General features: G+C 43.6%; 1 protein-coding gene across 1 annotated transcript in view; it reads right to left on the reverse strand.

The window, feature by feature from the left end:
* Positions 1-22,249, reverse strand: part of LOC144503408 (microtubule-associated protein 2-like) — a 358,193-nt gene that overhangs the window by 59,887 nt on the left and 276,057 nt on the right. Inside the window, exon 6 of the mRNA XM_078227719.1 lies at positions 17,646-17,713. Within this exon, the coding sequence (XP_078083845.1) occupies positions 17,646-17,713 (68 nt within the window). The remainder of the gene's footprint in view (positions 1-17,645; positions 17,714-22,249) is intronic.

Consider the following 22,249-nt stretch of genomic DNA (forward strand, 5'->3'; position numbering starts at 1 on the left):
AGATGCTCCTTAAAAAGATGCTATATACATACAAGTTTTTGTTGTTCTTACAATCATGTTTATTTAGTAGCAACTAACTAGTTGACATTCTCCTAACTACAGACCTATCATCAGCAGGGCCTCTGATGATGGATTAGTAGGGTCATAGAACACTCTTGTCCAAAGAATGAAGACCCTACTTATTTATTTTACTTTTGTTTCTTCCATTCAAACTTCAGAGGAGAGAAACCACCAAATATACTACCTTATATAGTTGACAGGTCCAATGAGTAATCTTTAGAAATGTGCAGGTTGTTTCATCTGGTAACCTTGTACACTTTATCAAACCAATAGATGTCCAAGAAAACATCATGGAACAAGTCAAACGACCCTTCACAGGATTCCCTAACAGCAACATGATAACATTGCAAAATGCTGTTACAAAAACAAAATACTACAGATGCTGGAAATCTGAAATAGACACAGGAAATGCTGGAAATACCTGACGAAAGACCATCAACCTGAAACGCAAACTCTGTTTTCTCTATCCATAGATGCTGCCAAACGTGCTGTGAATTTCCAGTGTTTTCTGTTTTAACTGGTTCACTCTGTGTCCTATGGTGCTACTGAAAATGGTGATTCTGCTCTGTATGTTTAACATTCAGACAATGAAATTGATACTACAATTCTGACTGATTGGGTAACTGATAAACAGATGCAACAATCTCTCATCTCAGAAAATCAAATAAGCAACATAATGGTAAACTGTTACTTAAGCAGGAAAGGGCTGGCTTGTGATCCCTCTGCCTTGAGACAGTCTGTCTACTCACTGAGCAAGGAAGCATTACACTGAGCTCAACAGCTCATGAAACATAGGGGCCCATAACTTCCTCGGAGTAGCGATCTCCGGCAGATTGCCACCTGGATGGACTTGCACTGAAATTCCAAAGCCCCTGTCTTGCCCAACCTTCCTCCCTCAGGCTGAGTAAGACAGAAGCAGCGAAGCAACACCCCCAGGTACATCAACACAGAGTAACTGGGGCGGAGAAGAAAGGAATGCACGCTTTTTATGGCACGAGCTGCTGTAAAGAAGGTATTCAAAGGGACAATTTAAAGGATGAAGATAAGTGGTGGTTCAGACATTGGGGGGGGGGAGACCCGGTTTTGGGGGGGGGGGGGGGTGTGAGGTATGTCGGACTGGGAGAGGGGGGCAGCAGTCAGACTGGGAGAGAGAGCTCCAGGGATGGACCAGGAGATGGTCGGATCGGTGGGGAGGGTGTGTCCAGTGTCAGGTCGGGGTGTGTGCTTATTTGGAATGACATATGGTTCCACTGGATTTCAGGGGGTAGGGGTGGTGTAGTGGGCGCCGGGGATGGGGGGGGTCTTTAGGGGATTGTGCATGTCTGTTGTCCCTTGTGGGGCCAGTCTGGATTTTTAAAGTAGTTTCTCTGGAGCTGTTACTCTTTCAGAGTAACTACCAGGGCAAAACTGGCAGAACCATCTGAAGTTCGTGATTTAAGTCACTTTGCCGGTTGGTTCCCAGCCCAGCGCAATTGTCCCGGGGAAGTTAGCTCTTCTGGACATTTGCCAGGTAAACCCTTATACAGGACTTCCAAGAGCGATTCCCCAGTGCATCATCACTGCATGGAAATGCAACGCTGGGGAACCAGGAAGTTATGGGCCATGAAATACTTTCTTTCCTCTTGTTGGAAGGGTCGTTGAAAACAATATTCTAACCAGGTTTTACTTTATAAATCAGTAATCAAACCTGTATTTTGCACATCTTGCAGTCAGGGCCAGGAATTGAAGTGAATGATGTGAGAAGCAACAAACTGACTGATGTATTTCTATGAGATGGAAACAGAAGAGTTGACACTGTTACAGATGACAATAATGAAGACGACCTAACTGTGAAGTTGTGAGAAAAATGTGGAATGAAGAAAAACCTAGGACATTAGTTTCCAGATTACGCAGACTGAGGTCAGAGCACTCAGTCATCATTTCTCATTTATCTGTAAATTTGACAAATTTATTACACATTGTACTTTTAGGGTTGCTGAGCTGGAGTCCAAGCTGTAGACATTGCAGGACATTGGGGAGGGGGGTCATTACCACTACTTGTATAAAAATCTTCTTCCTTACATTCCACTGCATTTCTTATCTAAAATCTTAAACCCGTGTTCCCAATATCCTTCTACCTACCATCAGCTAAATGGGAAGAGTTTTTCCCTATCCACCTTATCTAAGCCTGACATAACCTTGTTGTCATCTACAGTCCCTCAATTCGAGGATAACATCTATTCAGGATTGAGCGTTTCTACCATGGGTCTTCAAGTGACTGAACAGTCCAATTCTTGCCCTATAAATGGGCTTATGGGGAAGAATGTCCCACAAGGTAAGGATCTTGAGCACAGGATTTGTTTCATTTTCTTTCTTTTTCTGCCATGGCTCTGCTTCATCATTAAGAGGCTGGAACTCGAAGCATAATGCATCTTGATGGACAAGTTGGCACCATTCTGAACAGCTGGCAGCAAGCTCTTCCAATTCATTAATGACAATGCTGTGCACTTCAAGGAGAAATTCAGAGTGTCTTTGAAGCATTTTATTGGTCCTACCCTGGAACTTTGGAAATTCAAGAGTTGACAAAATAGGACATGGAAGGAAAGGAGGTTGTTGGGTATCCAGCCCATTGCAGTTGATTTTGTTACCTAAATGCTGGTTAAGAAGGATGCTAGCATTTGCTTTATAGTCCTCCCAAAGGATATCATAGAATCATAGAGTCCCTACAGTGCAGAAGGAGGCCATTCGACCCATCGAACCTGCACCAACAAAGACCCTAACCCGTAAACCCATGGATTTACCCTGCCAGTCCTCCTGACACTAAGGGGCAATTTAGCATGGTCAATAAACTAACCTGCACATCTTTGGACTGTGGGAGGAAACTGGAGCACCCGGAGGAAACCCACGCAGACACGGGGAGAATGTAGAAACTCTACACAGACAGTGACCCAAGGCCAGAATTGAACCCGAGTCCCTGGCACTGTAAGACAGCAGTGCTAACCACTCTGCCACCTGTTTGACACAGCCGACTGAGGTTAAAGAGTTTCCCATTTAATATTAACACCAGAGGACAGTTGCTCTTTGATGAGGTGAATAACCATTGTCAGGAAAATTATAAATAGTATTGAGGGAATCATACAGCCTTGCTTAAACCCAATCGGGATTACGAAAACATCTATTTTGGATCTCCCACTCAAGAGAGTCTTGTACACCTCTATCAAATCTCCCCTCAATCACCTTTGTTCCAAGGACAGTAACTCCAGCCCTTCCAACCTAACATTTTAAGTAACTAAAACTTCCCATCTGTGGAACCACACTGATAAATCTCCTTCTCACCCTTTCGATGACATTCTGAAAGTGTGACGACCAGAACATGCTGTAGAAATTTAGTTGAGAAACAACCAGAACTTTATAAAGGTTTAGCATAATTTCCCTGCTTTTGTACTTAACATCTTAAGAAGCCCAGGAACTCTTATGCTTTGCGAGCCACTCTCAATGTGTCCTGACATCTTTGAACATGAACCTAGCCCCCACAGGTCCCTCTTTCCTTGTACAGTTTTTGAACTAAGTCTACATTGCCTCTCCCCATCCTATCTGCCAAAATACATTACGTTGTACTTAACTATATTGAATTCTATCTGTCATTTGTCTATTAGCCTATCTATATCCTTTTGCACTCGATTCATGTTGTGCTCACTGTTTGATATTCCTCCATTTTTGGTATCAACAAAGTTTGAAATTTGACTCTGCGTCCCAAGATGCAAGTCATTTATATATAGCCAAAAAATATAATGGTCTTAGCACTGAACATTGGGACAACACCATCGTCTACTACCCTCCAGTCCGAAAAACAACCATTGCTTTTTTCTCTCATTAAGCCAACTTTTTACCCCATTGGATATTGACCCTCCTATTCATGACCATCAATTTTTTGGTCTTGTATGCGGTACCTTGTCAAACTGTTTCTTAAAATCCATATAAATGGTATCCAAATCCATCCACTATATCCTCTTCATCCACCTTCTCTGTTACTTCATCAAGAAAATTAATCAGGTTAGTCAAAGATGATCTGCCCTTCACAAAGCCATTCCAACTATCCTTAATTAGCTCGTATCCGTCCCTGTGTATACATTCCAAAACCTTACTCACCACCAATGTTAAACTAACTGTCCTGTAGTTGCTAAGACTGTCCTTACATTGTTTCTTATTTAAAGATACCACGTTTGCCTTACGGCCTACATCTTAAGAGTTCACAAAGAGGTAGCTGCAGACAGAGTGGATGCACTGGTTATAATTTTCCAAAATGTTCTAGATTCTAGAATGGTCCAGTGGATTGGGGATGAGCAAATGTAATACTGTTATTCAAGAAAGGAAGAAGAAACAGTGCAGGGAAATACAGGTCTGTTAGCCTGACATCAGGAAAATGTTGAATATATTAAGAGAGTCTTAATGAAGCATTCAGAAAATCATATTTTGATCAGACAATGTCACTGCAATTTACATGAGGGAAATTGTATTTGAAAAAAATAATTTTTTGAGAATTGCATTATTAGATTATGTCCCTGTTTTAAGTTGCCCCATTTCCATCCAAAGGTGTATGGGTTAGGTTGATTGGTCATGTTAAATTGCCCCTTAGTGTCTTGGGTTAGAGGGATTAGCGGGGTAAATATGTGGGGCTTCGGGGATAGGGCCTGAGTGGAATTGTTGTCGGTGCAGACTCGATGGGCCGAATGGCCTCCTTCTGCACTGTCGGGTTTCTATGATTTAGGATGGTTTTGTATTAACATCAGTCATTTAATGGGTCCTGTATTCTTGTTTAGCACCATGAGATTTGTTTTAAAGTTGTTTTGCGCCAGCCTTTTGACCCAATCGGCACCATTTTGGAGCAGCCTCTCCTGCTTCCTAACCCAACCTCTTGTTGCTGACCCTCCACCGCTCCCTTTCTCACAGTCGACCCTCTGGCTCATGACATAACTTCTGCAAGTCGAAGCTACTCCTCCTGCCTCTCAGTACTCATCTCCAGAGCCCTCACTCACAGCAATGTTTGAGCAGAGAGAAGCAGAGAGCAGGAGAGTTAGGGAGCAGAAGGTTTGGCAAGAGGAAAGCTTGGTGAGAAGGGAGGCTCAAGGAGCAGCACAAGTCACAAATCTGGAATGTCGACAGCAAGAAAGTAGGTCAAAGTGTAGCAGAGACCAGGAGCCCAAAGGATATGTGGCCAGAGGATGTGGCAGAAAGTGGCAAAGATCACAAATTGGATGGTCACAAGCGAGGAGGTTGACTAAGAGAACAGGATGTGTGGTGAGCAGAAGGTTCAGGAAGCAGGATCAGCAGCAAGCAGGTGCTAAGTAAAAAGTTACCATATTTCTTTTATGTTTTTTTAATTTATTTTTGAAATGTTGTTTCCTTTTCCTTTACCAATGCAGAATTTAACAATGTAAGGTATTTCAATTTGGAATTTTCCCAAAAAGTTTCAAGTGTCATAACGGCGTGAAAATAGGAGTGATCTGCGCCAGTCTCTCAGGTGCGTTCCGCATCACAATCTTTTAGACTGTCACATTTTTGGAGAGTTGGGAGCTTGCCGCCAGTATAGTGGAGTGGTGGGGGGGGGGGGGAGAGAGAGAAACCGGCTTCCGAGTGCTCGACCCCATTTTGCAAGGGCGTCCCAAACTCGAGGTACACTGGGAGACCCCCCTCTCAACCCCTAGAGATATTGGACCCCCCCTCCTTTATTGGTGGCATGTTTCCCCTCCCCCCTCACACCAATACAGGTCGCTCTCGTTGGGGCTCTCCCGATGGGTCCCCTGGCCTACCCCTGACATGCCCCCCCCCTTCACAACCCTTCCCCCATAGCCCCAGTGCACGACCCCCTTGCATAACCTCACTGTACAGCCCCGCTGCATAGCGCCCCCGCCCCCACATTCCCAATCATTGCCCCCACCCTTGCTCCAATCCCCGACATTGCCCCAGGCACGCAGGCAGTGCCTGATGGGGCACTGCCACATGGGAAGTACCCGATGGGCATTGTCTGGCCAAGAGGTACTTCCCAAGGCTTTGATGGCCTCCGAGCCCCCCGGCATGACCAATTTGCCATGTGTGTGCTAGTGCAGACCAGTAGTGATTCGCGTGACGGCTCGCCAGAGAGGTGGAAAGAATCTAGGAAGGGGTAAGCACGCATGCAGAAATCCCTAATGATATTGAAATCCAGTCATTCTCATGCTAATAAGTTTTGTGCCCTTTCTGGGTGTGAAGGGGTTTGTGTAATTAAAACGGGGCTGGGAAGAAAACAAACTGTTTGGTGCCAGGTGCGAATCAGATTTTTAGCTTCACACTGTATTTTCCCAGCTCACCACACTGATTGCTGGGCGCAGCAAGGTAATAAAATCACTCCCATAATGTTTTAATGTTTTTGGTCTGATAAGAAGTGACAGCTTTTACATTAGTTTTATTGGGAAAATTTGACTAGGGGACATAGGTTTAAGGTGCATGGGGAAAAGTTTAGAGGAGATGTGCGAGGCAAGTTTTTTTTTACACAGAGGGTGATGAATGTCTGGAACGCGCTGCACCCAGGGAGGTGGTGGGAGCAGATTTGATAGCGGCATTTAAGAGGCAAATGGACAAATATACCAATAGGATGGGAATGGAAGGATACAGACTCCATAATTGCATACAGTATTAGTTTCGGCAGGCATCAAGATCAGCGCAGGCTTGGAGGGTCGAAGGGCCTGTTCCTGTGCTGTACTGTTCTTTGTTCTTGCCTAGCCCTAGTTGCCCTCAAGTAGTGATGAGCAGCCTTCCTTAACTGCTGCAGTCCCTGAGGTGTAGGTACACCCACAGTGCTGTTAGGGAGGGAATTGCAAGATTTTGACCCAGCAACTGGTGGGTCAAAGGAATGGTGATATATTTCCAAGTCAGGATGGTGAGTGTCTTGGAGGGGAAATTCCACTTGTTAGTCTTCCCATGTATCTGCTGCTCTTGTCCTTCTAGGCAGTAGTGGTCGTAGGTTTGGAAGGTGCTGCCTTGGCGAGTTCCTGCAATGCATCGTGTAGATGGTACACACAGCTGCCACTGTTCATCAGTGGTGGAGGGATCGAATATTTGGGGAAGGGTAGCAATCAAGGGGGTTGCTTTGTCTGGGACGGTGTTGAGCTTCTTGAGTGTTTTCGGAACCGCACTTATTTAGGCAAGTGGAGAGTATTCCATTACACTCCTGACTTGCGCCTTGGTAGACAGGCTGAGTTACTCATAGAGTCATAGAGTTTTACAGCATGGAAACAGGCCCTTCGGCCCAACTTGTCCATGCTGCCCTTTTTTTTTTAAACCCCCTAAACTAATCCCAATTGCCCGCATTCGGCCCATATCCCTCTATACCCATCATACCCATGTAACTATCTAAATGTTTTTTAAAAGACAAAATTGTACCTGCCTCTACTACTACCTCTGGCAATTTGTTCCAGACACTCACCACGCTCTGTGTGAAAAAATTGCCCCTCTGGACACTGTTGTATCTCTCCCTTCTCACCTTAAACCTATGCCCTCTAGTTTTAGATTCCCCTACCTTTGGGAAAATATATTGACTATCTAGCTGATCTGTGCCCCTCATTATTATATAGACTTCCATAAGATCACCCCTCAGCCTCCTACTCTCCAGAGAAAAAAGTCCCAGTCTATCCAGCCTCTCCTTATAACTCAATCCATCAAGTCCCGGTAGCATCCTAGTAAATCTTTTCTGCACTCTTTCTAGTTTAATAATATCCTTCCTATAATAGGGTGACCAGAATTGCACACAGTATTCCAAGTGCGGCCTTACCAATGTCTTGTACAACTTCAACAAGACATTCCAACTCTTGTATTCAATGTTCTGACCGATGAAACCAAGCATGCCGAATGCCTTCTTCACCACTCTGTCCACCTGTGACTCCACTTTCAAGGAGCTATGAACATGTACCCCTCGATCTCTTTGTTCTGTAACTCTCTCCAACACCCTAACATTAACTGAGTAAGTCCTGCCCTGGTTCAATCACACTAAAATGCATCACTTTGCATTTGTCTAAATTAAACTCCATCTGCCATTCGTCAGCCCACTGGCCCAATTGATCAAGATCCCGTTGCAATTGGAGATAACCTTCTTCACTGTCCACTATGCCACCAATCTTAGTGTCATCTGCAAACTTATTAACCATGCCTCCTATATTCTCATCCAAATCATTAATATAAATGACAAATAACAGTGGACCCAGCATTGATCCCTGAGGCACACCGCTGGTCACAGGCCTCCAGTTTGAAAAACAACTCTACAGCCACCCTCTGGCTTCTGTCAAGAAGCCAATTTTGTATCCATTTAGATACCTCACCCTGTATCCCGTGAGATTTAACCTTATGCAACAACCTACCATGCGGTACCTTGCCAAAGGTCTTGCTAAAGTCCATGTAGACAACATCAACTGCACTGCCCTCATCTACCTTCTTGGTTACCCCTTCAAAAAACTCAATTAAATTTGTGAGACATGATTTTCCACTCACAAAGCCATGCTGACTGTCCCTAATCAGTCCTTGCATCTCTAAATACCTGTAGATCCTGTCTCTCAAAATACCTTCCAACAATTTACCCACCACAGATGTGAGGCTCACTGGCCTGTAGTTCCCAGGCTTTTCCCTGCAGCCCTTTTTAAACAAAGGCACAACATTTGCCACTCTCCAATCTTCAGGCACCTCACCCGTGACTATCGATGATTCAAATATCTGTGCTGGGGACCCGCAATTTCCTCCCTAGCCTCCCACAATGTCCTGGAATACACTTCATCAGGTCACTGCAGGATTCCTCGCCATTGACCTGCTCTTGTAGCCACAGTGTTTATATATTTAGTCTAGTTCAGTTTCTGGTTATTGGTAATGCCAGGATGTTGATCATGGGCATTCAGCAACAGTAATGCTATGGGGTGATGGTTATATCCCCTCTTGTTGGAGATGGTCATTGCCTGGCACTTGTGTAGCTCAAATGTTAGTTGCCACTTGTCAGCCCAAGCCTAGATATTGTCCAGGTCTTACTGCATTTGGATATAAACTGCTTCAGTATCGAGGAGTTGAGAATGGTGCTGAACATTGCACAGTCTTCCACAAATATCCCCACTTCTGACCTTAAGATGGAAGGAAGGTCATAAATGAAGCAGTTGAAGATGGTTGGGCCTTGGACACTACCCTGCGGACCTACTGTAGTGGAGCTGAGATATTTGACCTCCAACCACAACAACCATCTTCCTTTGTCCCAGGCATGACTCCAATCAATGGAGAATTTTCCCGCTGATTCCAGTTTTGCTCGGGCTCCTTAATTCCATACTCAGTCAAAGCTGTCTTGATATCAAGGGCAGTCATTCTCACCTCACTTCTGGAATTCAGTTCTTTTATCCATGTTTGAACCAAGATTGTAATAAGGTCAGGAGTTGAATTACCCTGGCAGAACGCAAACTGAGTGTCCATGAGCAGGTTATTGCTGTGTAAGCGCCACTTGATAGTGCTGTTGATGACCCCTTCCATCACTTTGCTGATGATCGAGAGTAGATTGATGGGGTGGCAATTGGATGGGTTGGATTTATCTTGTCTCTTTGCAAAGGACATACCCAGTCAATTTTCCACATTTCCGGGTCGATGTCCATTGTTGCACCTGTACTTGAACAGCTTTGTTATGGACGCAGCGATTTCTGGAACAAAACTCTGTGGCACATTGGTTAACACTGCTGCCTCACATGGCCATGGACCCGGGTTCAATTCCAGCCTCAGGTGACTGTCTGTGTGCAGTTTGCACGTTCTCCCCATGTCTGCGTGGGTTTCCTCCAGGTGCTCTGGTTCCCTCCCACACTCCAAAAATGTGCAGGTAAGGTTGATTGGCCACGCTAAATTGACCATTAGAGTCAGGGAGATTAGCGGGGTAAACATGTGAGGCTGCAAGGATAGGGCCTGAGTGGGATTGTTATCGGTGCAGACTTGATTGGCTGAATGGCCTCCTTCTGCAATGTGGCGATCCTATGATTTAGTACTAGTGCTGGAATATTGCCATAGCTTTTGCAGCATCCAGTACCTTCAGCCATTTCTTGATGTCACGTAGAGTTAATTGAACTGACTGAAGACTAATATCTGTGGTGCTGGAAACCTCCAAAGGAGGCCAAGATGGATCATGCCCCCTCCACACAAGAGACAGGTGGCACCGTGCGCATCCCTCCCCCCAATAAACATCAGAGCAGCCTCATTAGCATCAGAACACTCTCCCCACGCCCTATGAGCAGAGGGACATCCCCCCCCCCCCCCATCCCACAAGCATCAGGCTCCTCCCATCTCAGGTTGGCACTACCAGCATACCAGGGTGCAGTGCCAGGACAGACATCCGGACACGTCCCTCTCCAACCCACATGCTGTACTTACCTTGGTGTCCTGGGTGGGTTCCCCTCAACTGCTTCAAGTTTTTAGACACCTGCTGTAAGCCTCGCTGAGATATTCCCTCGCAGGGAAGCCTTATGGTGATGTTTAAATTTATTATAATTTATTGAAATGAGGTTGCCACCCAGATACGGGCAAGGAACATGGAAAATCAAGAAAGAGTCAGGGAGATTAACGGGGTAAACATGAGAGGCTGCGGGGATAGGGCCTGAGTGGGATTGTTATTGGTGCAGACTTGATTGGCTGAATGGCCTCCTTCTGCAATGTGGCGATTCTATGATTAGTAATGGTCAATTTAGCGTGGCCAATCAACCTTACCTGCACATTTTTGGAGTGTGGGAGGAAACCAGAGCACTTGGAGGAAACCCACGCAGACATGGGGAGAACGTGCAAACTCCACACAGACAGTCACCCGAGGCTAGAATTGAACCCAGGTCCATGACTATGTGAGGCAGCAGTGCTAACCAATGTGCCATCTCATTTTCTGACTTTCGCAAGGTTTTGGGCCTTTTTCGCCATTTACGTTGACGGCTTAAAATCACTCCCATTATTTGTAAGGTACATTTCCGTGACTATGATTATATTAAGCTGTTACTTGTCTGTGAGACAGTTATCTCAATTTTGGCAAACGCCCCCAGATGTTAATAAGGGGGCTTTGCAGGGTTAACCACAGCTGCTTTCCACTACGACTCTCACCAACATTTACAGATGCACCATAGGAGCATTCTTTCTGGTTGCATCACAGCTTGGTATGGCTCCTGCTCTATACAAGACCACAAGAAACTACAAAGGGTCGTGAATGAAGCCCAGTCCATCATGCAAACCAGCCTCTCATCTATTGACTCTGTCTACACTTCCGCTGCCTCAGAAAAGCAACCAGCATAATCATGAATCCCAAGCACTCCGGACCCCATACTCTCTTCCACCTTCTCCCACCAGGAAAAAGATACAAAAGTCTGAGGACACGTATCAACCAACACAAGAACAGCTTCTTCCCTGCTGCCATCGGACATTTGAATGGACCTACGTCATATTAAGGTCATATTACGTCATACCAGGGCGGCACGGTAGCACAGTGGTTAGCACTGCTGCTTCACAGCTCCAGGGTCCCGGGTTCGATTCCCGGCTCGGGTCACTGTCTGTGTGGAGTTTGCACATTCTCCTCGTGTCTGCGTGGGTTTCCTCCGGGTGCTCCGGTTTCCTCCCACAGTCCAAAGATGTGCGGGTTAGGTTGATTGGCCAGGTTAAAAATTGTCCCTGAGATGTGTAGTTAGAGGGATTAGCGGGTAAATATGTGGAGGTAGGGCCTGGGTGGGATTGTGGTCGGTGCAGACTCGATGGGCCTAATGGCCTCCTTCTGCACTGTAGGGTTTCTATGATTCTATGATTAAGTTGATCTTTCTCTACACCCTAGCTATGACTGTAACACTATGGACCCTATTTTACCATTTTGATTTTAAGTGCTGGGCGGACTTGAAACTGGGAGCATTTCAGATCCAACTTTTAGACCCGTTCTCAGGTACCCCCATACGCACTTTGCCTGCAAAAATATCAGCGATTCCGAATCGCGCTGCAGAAGCCTGTGGGCAGGGCTTAGCGTGCCCGAAATCCTGCAGATCTGATCAGCACCTCCAACTGCGCATGCGAAGAAAAAAAAAGATAGAATGTGGCTCCCCTGCCACATCGCTCCAGGGCCAGATAATGCCTCCCGCTGGCCCCCACAGACATTGCCCCACCCCCACAACATTACTGACCGGGGGTGGCACAGTGGCTAGCACTGCTGCTTCACAGCTCCAGGGACCTGGGTTCGATTCCCGGCTTGTGTCACTGTCTGTGTGGAGTTTGCACATTCTCTCCTTGTCTGCATGGGTTTCCTCCGGTTTCCTCCCACAGTCCAAAGATGTGCGGATTAGGTGGATTGGCCATGCTAAATTGCCCCTTAGTGTCAGGGGGACTAGCTGGGCTAAATGCATGAGGTTATAGGGATAGGGCCTGGGTGGGGTTGTGATCGGTGCAGACTCGATGGGCTGAATGGCCTCCTGCACTGTAGAGATTCTATGATTCTATTCTATGACCCCCTTATCCCCCCACCCCCTCCGCCACCCAGACCAATCGTGGGCCCCTCCCCCTCCTTCGCCCCCATCGATCTCAGGTAGAGTGGCAACGGACCCCCTTCTCCCCACTGATCTCAGGCAGAGTGGCAGAGGACCCCTCACTGATCACAGGCAGAGACCATCGGACGCTGGGCACTTACCTCTTCACAAACTGGAGTGTCCAAATTGGGTTTTTGTATAGAAAATGTCTGTTTCCCGCCGATTCTGGATGGGCGAACGTGGTGGTAAAGGGGAAAGTGCCGGTAAGGTTGGGCGTGCAGCCCATTAAGTCAAGTTAAATGCATGCCAATGCATTTAAATGGCCATCGCGCCCATTTGGGGCACGGTCTTGATTGCAGCCATTTTCAGGTCTTGGTAAAGGTGGAACCAGTGCGAAGGTGGGCATGGATCGCACTGCTCGCCTCATGCCCGACTTTACCAAGTTTTTACGCCCGAAAACGGGCGCAACTTGATGGTAAAATCGGGCCCTACATTCTGCAGTCTCGCATTTCTTTCCCTATGTATGGTATGTTTTGTAGCGTGCAAGAAACAATACTTTTCACTGTATACTAATACTTGTGACAATAATAAATCAAATCAAACCAAATCATTATTGTTTCCAGGGCATAGATCAATGTTGACTTGTCCATCCAGTTTCATTCCTTTTTGTTTTCCTTGCCATAATTGAATATAATTGCGTAGCTCACTGGGCCATTTCAAAGGGCATTTAGCAGTCAACCACATTCCTGTGGCTCTGGAGTCACATGTAGGCCAGACCAGATAAGGATGGCAGGTTTCCTTCCTTAGAGGACATTAGTGAACCAGATGGGTTTTACCACAAATCAACAATCATTGTTTTGACTTTTTATTGAATTTAAATTCCACCAACTGCTTTGGTGGGATGTAAACCTCAGTCATAGAGTCATAGCATTGTACAGCACAGAAAAGACCTTTCAGCCCATCGAGCCTGCACCGACAATAACAACCACTAAAGTCACGGTGATCCCATTTTTTGCATTTGTCCCATATCCCCGAATATTATGATGTTTCAAGTGCTCATCCAAATACGTTTTAAAGGTTGTAAGGTTTCCGGCCTCGACTACCTTCCCAGGCAGTGCATTCCAGATTCACACCACCTTCAGTGAAAAAATGTTTTCTCAAATCTCCTCTGAATCTCCTGCCCCTCACCCCAAAACTACGCCTCCTTATGATTAACCCCTCAACCAAGATGAACAACTGTTTTCTATTCACCCTGTCCATACCCCTCATAATCTTATACATCGGAACGATGAACCCCGCCGTCTTCTCTACCCTAAAGAAATCCAAGCCTATCCAGTCTCTCCTTACAGCTCAAATGCTCCATCCCAGCAACATCCTTGTGAATTTCCTCTGTACCCTCTCTCGTGCAATCCTTCCTATAGTGAGGTGACCAGAATTACACAGAGTACTCCAGCTGTGGCCTAACCAACCTTCTGTACATCTCCAACATTACCGACTTGCCCTTAAACACTATGCCACGACTGCAAATGTCTCATATGCTTCTTAACCATCTTATTCACCTGCTCCACCTCCATAAGGGATCTGTCAACAAGTACCCCAAAATCTATCTGTCCCTCTGAGCTACCGAGTGTCCTGCCATTCATTTAATACTCCCTTGTCTTGTTAATTCTTCCAAAATACATCACCTCATACTTATCAGGGTTAAATACCATCTGCCACTGCTCTGCCCATCTATATCTTCCTGTAACCTACGACATTTTTCTTCACTATTAACCATCCAACAAATCTTGGCATCATCTGCAAATTTGCTTATTCTTCCCCCACATTATCATCTATATCATTTATGTATACAACAAACAAAAATGGATCCAGCACTGAACTTTGTGGTACACCACTGGACACCAGCCTCCAGTCACTCAAATGGCCTCCTACCACCGCCCTTTGTGTTCCCAAAAGATTACCCTGGGTTTCTGGATTACTAGTCCAGTGACAATACCACTGCAACATTGCCTCCCAGATGTGGTCAGAAATGCAAATACAATTTTAAGTGAAGATTTACTGTGATAGGATGAATAATAGGGAACCAGTAAATGTTGTATACTTGTTTTTCCAAAAGGCATTGAATAAGATACCACATAAAGGCTAATTTGCAGATCAAGGGCACATGGAATTGGGGGTAATATGTTAACATGATAAGTGGATTACTAAATGGACGGGAAGCATGAAGTAGGAGTAAATGGTCCTTTTTTAAGTTGGTAAGCTATGATGAATGGAGTGCCGTGAGGATATTTACAATTTATATTAATCTTAGATGAAAAGACTAAGAGTAATCTGCCCAAGAAGGTTGACAATACAAAATCAAGTGGGAATGTAAGCTGTGAGGATGACACAAAGAGGTGCAAGGATATATAGACAGGTTAAGTAAATAGACAACAAGGAGGCAGATGAAGTATAATGTGGAAAAACATGAAGTCATTCACTTTGCTTGTTAAAAAATAGAAAGGCTGAATATTATTTAAAAAGGGGATTAAACCTGTAAATGTTCATGTTCAGAAAGATTTTGATGTACTTGCACAAACACAAAGTTAGCATGCAGGTACAACAAGTAATTATGAAGGCAAATGGCACGTTGACCTTTATTGCAAGGGTGTTGGAGCACTGGTAACTCTTGGTACAGTTGCACAGAACTTTGGTGAAACCACACCTGGAACAATGTGTTAAGTTTTGGTCTCCATGTTAAAAGAAGAATATATTTGCACTGGAGGATGTACTGTGAAAGTTCAATGGGTCGGTTTCTAGGAAGAGTCGGCTGTCCGATAATGAAAATTGATGTAAACTGATCCTATACTCTCTGGAGTTCAGAAGAATGAAAAGTGATATCATTGAGACATGCAAGATTCTGAAGTGGCTTGACAGGGTAGACATTGAGGCTGTTTCCATTGGCTTGGGAATCTAGAACTCAGAAGCACAGTCTCAGGATAAAAGGCCAATCATTTAGAACAGAGTCAAGGAAAAATGTCTTCATTAAAAGGTGTATCTTTGGACTTCTCTACCCCGGGAGCTCTGGATGCCATATTTTTGGTCTCTGAGGGAATTAAGGTAAAGGAGATGGGTGGGAATGTGCAGTTGAGGCAGAAGATCTGTCATTATCTTACTGAACGGCAGAGCAGGCTTAAGGAGCCAAATAGTTACTCCTACTTCTTATGCCCCTATGTCTTCATGTAGGCTAGATATTCCAGCATGTTCTATAAACACATCAACTGATTAAGTACCAACCTTTTGGCAAATCTGTTCTACTGATATTCTCAGTAGAGAACCACCCTCCCCAACAATCTTCCCAACCTCTGCCAGTAATTAAGTTATGATGCGGAGATGCCAGCGTTGGACTGGGGTAAACACAGTAAGAAGTCTCACAACACCAGGTTAAAGTCCAACAGGTTTATTTGGTAGCAAAAGCCACTAGCTTTCGGAGTGCTGCCCCTTCATCAGGTGAGTGGGAGTTCTGTTCACAAACAGGGCATATAAAGACGTAAACTCAATTTACAAAATAATGGTTGGAATACGAGTCTTTACAGGTAATCAAGTCTTAAAGGTACAGACAATGTGAGTGGAGAGAGGGTTAAGCACAGGTTGAAGAGATGTGTATCATCTCCAGCCAGGACAGTTAGTGAGATTTTGCAAGCCCAGGCAAGTCGTGGGGGTTACAGATAGTGTGACACTATCGCAAAGACACCTCCAGACGCTGAAAGATGCCCTCATAAGGACAGGATATGGCGCTCGACTCATCGATCGACAGTTCCGACGCGCCACAGCGAAAAACCGCACCGACCTCCTCAGAAGACAAACACGGGACACGGCGGACAGAATACCCTTTGTTGTCCAGTACTTCCCTGGAGCGGAGAAGCTACGACACTTTCTCCGGAGCCTTCAACATGTCATTGATGAAGACGAACATCTCGCCAAGGCATTCCCCACACCCCCACTTTTTGCCTTCAAACAACCGCACAACCTCAAACAGACCATTGTTCGCAGCAAACTACCCAGCCTTCAGGAGAACAGTGACCACGACACCACACAACCCTGCCACAGTAACCTCTGCAAGACGTGCCGGATCATCGACACGGATGCCATCATCTCCCGTGAGAACACTATCCACCAGGTACATGGTACATACACTTGCAACTCGGCCAACATTGTCTACCTGATACGCTGCAAGAAAGGATGTCCCGAGGCATGGTACATTGGGGAGATCATACAGACACTACGACAACGGGTGAATGAATACCGCTCGACACAAACCAGGCAAGAGTGTTCTCTTCCTGTTGGGGAACACTTCAGCGGTCACGGGCATTCTGCCTCTGATCTTCGGGTAAGCGTTCTCCAAGGCGGCCTTCACGACACACCACAGTGCAGAGTCACTGAGCAGAGACTGATAGCCAAGTTCCACACACAAGGACGGCCTCAACCGGGATCTTGGGCTCATGTCACACTATCTGTAACCCCCATGACTTGCCTGGGCTTGCAAAATCTCACTAACTGTCCTGGCTGGAGACAATACACATCTCTTGAACCTGTGCTTAACCCTCTCTCCATTCACATTGTCTGTACCTTTAAGACTTGATTACCTGTAAAGACTCGCATTCCAATCATTACTTTGTAAATTGAGTTTGTGTCTTTATATGTCCTGTTTGTGAACAGAACTCCCACTCACCTGATGAAGGGGCAGCGTTCCGAAAGCTAGTGGCTTTTGCTACCAAATAAACCTGTTGGACTTTAACCTGGTGTTGTGAGACTTCTTACAGTAATTAACCAGTTTCAAACTTATCTTCTTTAGGGTTTTCTGGCTATCAGGGTAAGTTTCAACCTTATCAATCCAGACCAAATCAAAAGTAAAAAGATTAAGTACTCAATCACTTAGAACAATAGATACTCTACATATTGGGGATTTGGTTTGCAGTTTTCAAATGCAGGAGGAGGCTTCAAGAGGCATTTCAGCAAGTAAACATCACTCCATCTCATTATAAATATCAAGGATATAGCTTCTATACCTGCAGAAGGCTGCTCTCTCGGTACAGTATCTTTCACTTGTTCTCCTTTGAGCACTGCCACTGCCTCAGCTGTGACCTCCTGTACAATCCTGGCAGAGATCACTTCTGCTGAACAGATATGAGGAAGGTTAGTCAGTTTTTGAATGTGATCAGTTTTGTTTTGATACTTGAGCCTCCAAAATAAAAATTAATAAAAAGAAAATTAGCCCAGATAAGTCAATGAAAATTCAGTGTGATCAGCAGAGTAAGATCATAAGAAATAGGAGCAGGATTCGGCCATTCAGCCCATCGAATCTTCTCTGCCATTAAATAAGATTAAGGCTGATCTGATTATGGCCTTAACTCCACTTTTCCTGCCCACCATCCTTTAACCCTTGATTCATTTATAAATCAAAATTTCTCTTAAGTCAACCTTAAATATAGTCACTGACCCAGCCTCCAGAGAATTTCAAAGACTCACGGCCCTCTGAGAGAAGAAATTCCTCCTCATCTGTCTTAAACGTGTGACCTCTTATTTTTAGACTGTGCCTCATAGTTCTAGATGTTTTATAGCTTGATACACTATATTTGAAACTTAAATGCCCTACTTTACAGTAGCAATACAATTTGAGGAAACCATATTTTATTCTGCTTAAGTTATTCCATTCATTTAAGTGAACCAGCTGCTCTGCCTTTGTGTTGTGTTTAAGTTGTTCACAATAGTGATGCTTAATTGCTACTTTGGAGTTTTGTTTACTCTGTCCTATTCCTTTTAAATTACTGGGATCAAATACTGGCTGTGGTAAAATGGGGTTAAATAGGAACATCTTTGTCAATTAGAGACTAATTGCTGCCCCTGCTCTTGGGGAAATACTAGGTTATCAACCAACAGTAAAAGGAAATATTGTTTTTCTTTTTTGAATTGACACTTCAACATATATAGATGGGTTTCTTCATGGCTAGTGAGCAGAAAGACTATTTTATATTGACTGGATTAGAATATCATGCAATGTATTATTAGAATACAGTTTACCTCATAGCAACTAAAACTTGTGTTTTCTTCTGGTTTAAATTAGATGAAAAGGAAACATGACTAGATAAACTGGAAGGAAAAGTTGGAAAATAGGACAGTGCTCAAGTCAATCGTGAGATGATTTGGACACAGAGACCCAGCGGGATGTTACGACCTCGTTCAAGCGAGACCTGAAATTCCTGCCCGAGGTCAATGGATATTTCTGTTGTTCGCCCCTCGCTCACTCTGATTCCGTGGTGGGCAGGGCGGTAGAATTCGGCACTATTCTCAGAAGAAATAAAGATAGTGCAGGAAAAAAAACTTGAGTTCCATAGATTCAACGAGGATTTAAAATTAAAATAAGACTTAAATTTTTTAAATCTAGGATTAAGAATGCAAAAAATGTCAAAAATACAAAACAGGAACAATAAAAACAGGGAAAAGAAAAACTAGTGCGAAAAATGAAGGACAATAATGAAAACAATTATAAACATTAAAAGCATACTGTTTATTACAAATGAAAATTGGAAATCATATGGAGAATAAGGAAGGATGAATACTGCATTAGTACATCACCTCTATTTACACATGTTGTGGAAATAAAAGGGCGGCACGATAGCACAGTGGTTAGCACTGCTGCCTCACAGCGCCAGGGACCTGGATTCGATTCCAGATTTGGGTCACTGTCTGTGTGGAGTTTGTACATCCTCCCCGTGTTTGCGTGGGTTTGCTCCAGGTGCTCTGGTTTTTTCCCCACAGTCCAAAGATGTGGATTGGCCATGCTAAACTGCCCCTTAGTGTCAGGGGGACTAGCTAGGGTAAATGCATGGGGTTGTGGGATGGGGCCTGGATGGGACTGTGGTTAGTGCAGATTCGATGGGCCGAATGGCCTCCTTCTGCACTGTAGGATTCTATGAGAAAGGTATGGGAGGAGATGGGGGGTAGAACAATTAGATAAATCTTTGCAAAATATCTCTGCATGACCTCAGTTTGTTTTTGTTCAAACAGTGTGTCAAGAACAATTTTGAGTTTCGAGGTAGCTGCAGATGATTTGGAAAAATACAAAAGTAATGTCAGCTGTGAGTACAAAGTAAAGCAAAACTTTTAATAATTTCTGATGGATTCACATGATGAAATTAGGGCAAACTTTCAGAAATTGCTGGAATTTTCATGATGCATTAATGACATCTGCTATTATTAACTTATCAATCCAGCAGCTTGCCGCATAGAAGGAACAAGTCAGCAGTCTTATTCCCTGCACAGTGCTGGACAATTTACACCACTCCTATGTTAAGCCTTAGCAAGAGCCAATAAAATATCTTCCCTTTATGAGGCTCCCCATTTAAATTAATCGCACATCACAAAGCTGTTGGATTTACGATGTTAACATAAATTATTCCCACATCAATTTAGGGCTGGCAATAATGTCTGCAACACACTGTTAATGATGTGATTTATGGGCTTGTCATGGTACTCAACTTTGATAGAAAATTTTAGGCCAGGCTCATCATACACATTCTTGTTAGCCGCGGAAGGCAATGACATTCAGAACACAAAGCGATTTTGACATTTGAACATTAAAATCAGACAGAATTATTACAGGAAGTAACATTTTGAGACACAGTATATAAATAATTTGAGACGCGATTTGCTAAGTGCACCATTCTTGGGATGGAAGAGATGATTTTGGACCAAGGTTTCCAAAGCTGTCCATCAATGGGGTTTTTGACATCACTTTGAATTCTCTTGTGGGCTAATTGATTGTGATTAATTGCTATGTTTAGTCAACAACTTCATTATCATATCATATAATTATCAGGAATGGTAGAGGATGAACTAGATGGACCTTGACTCATTTGAAAGCAGTACCATGAAATATCCATGGAGTGTTGCACTGTTCCTCCTGATCATGATGGACAGAAGTGATATGCTTCAAATAGCAAGAATATTTTCACATTTAGCATACTTGTATTACCATTAACTTCTCAATGCAAGAATTCTGAAAATCAATTGGGTTACAATACCTTCTTCTGGTTTCTCTTTTTAGATTTCTGTCTTTCCTTGTCTCATTCTCTCTCCCCAATTTACTCTCTCAGTCCATCTTTGTATTTTTCTTTGTCTCTGAACCTACTTCCTTCTGTCACTTGAACAGTTTCTTTCTCTACTTATCTTTCATTGGTTAAGGGATAATCTATAGAGCATGGTGTTCTTTCGGACTCAGATGCAACATTGACATTGTCAATGATCCCAATACTGTTCCAGCAATTTGTGTTGTGGAAAAAAAAAGTCATAATCCAATTAATGTCATTTGCCATTGTAGCAATTTCATGCATTTCCTTCTGTTGTCTGATGTGATCTCCTACATTCTCAGTATGGAGTTCAGGAATAACTCCAAATAGTCAATAAAAAGGCAGGGGTAAAACAATGAATATAATGGAGAAACAAATTTACAAAAAGGGACAGAGAAAAATTGGAGCAAGAGAACAGAAAAAAAGACTGAAGAGCAAAGTGCAAAAATTACACAAATTACACAAAAATTGCATTTCTCTTCAGAAAATATAAGAACCCAATAATTAAATACACAAAAAGGGATATTCCATTTTAGTAGAAAGAAGCAACATTAAAAATTGAAATACATACAAATATATCTCAGACTTTACTCAATAACAACTTTGTGATAATCAGAATTTATATAAATTAATAAAATACAAAACACTTCATTATAATTTTATTCACATTCTATCATAACAGTAAAAGCCAAATACCTTAGTGGAATATCTAATGTTCCTGATATACAGTCAGATATAAATGGTTGTTTGTTCTCTCTCAAACTCACAACAACTAAAAGGAACTCTAATAAACATAATTCATGCTTGTCATGAAATTCAACACTATCTCATTAAAACCATTATCAAAATCCCTTACGGGGTAACTATAGTTGAACGATTAATGACAATATGTTTTACTGAGTAGTGAATTAGCAATATTCTGTTAACTTTGGTGACAATATTTCATCCCTGCTAATGCGTGTGATTTGGAAATATAAAGCACTGGCTTGACTCAAACAGTGAATTAAGAGTATTGTACTCAGCCCTTCTTTTTCCCACTGGGGTTCAATCAAAGTTCAAGAGTGGAAAAGGATGAAGTCATGAGAACCAAGAACAGTCCAGAATAAAACAGGTTTGTTTTTTAGAAAAAGATCACTGTGGACAAGTCTTACATTTATTATCTACCGCTCATAATCGAGTCATTTATTTGGCTATTTCAGTGAGAGACTGGAGTTACATATAGGCCATACGAGACAAGAACAGCGGGTTCTATCCCTTATGAATCAGTTGGGTTTTCATGACATTTTGACAACTTCATAGTCACTTTTATGAATGCCAGATTTATTTGGAGGATATTTATTTTAAATTCAATTAAGTTCTCAAACTGCCTTGGCAGGATTTGAACTCTCACACTCTGAATTATTAGTCCAGACATATAGAACAGAATTTACTGCCCCCCACCCCACAGGTGGTGAGCTCAGAAGCAGGGGAAGTTAATGAGTTGGGAGGGTACTGGTTGGGGACCCCACCACCGTTCTGCCATTATGTCCAGTGCCGGAAGGCATGTGGATGGTCTTCTTGTCCAATTAATTGAGGATCCTC

This window comes from Mustelus asterias, chromosome 14 (assembly GCF_964213995.1).
Source record: "Mustelus asterias chromosome 14, sMusAst1.hap1.1, whole genome shotgun sequence".
In the NCBI taxonomy this organism is placed as follows: Eukaryota; Metazoa; Chordata; class Chondrichthyes; order Carcharhiniformes; family Triakidae; genus Mustelus; species Mustelus asterias.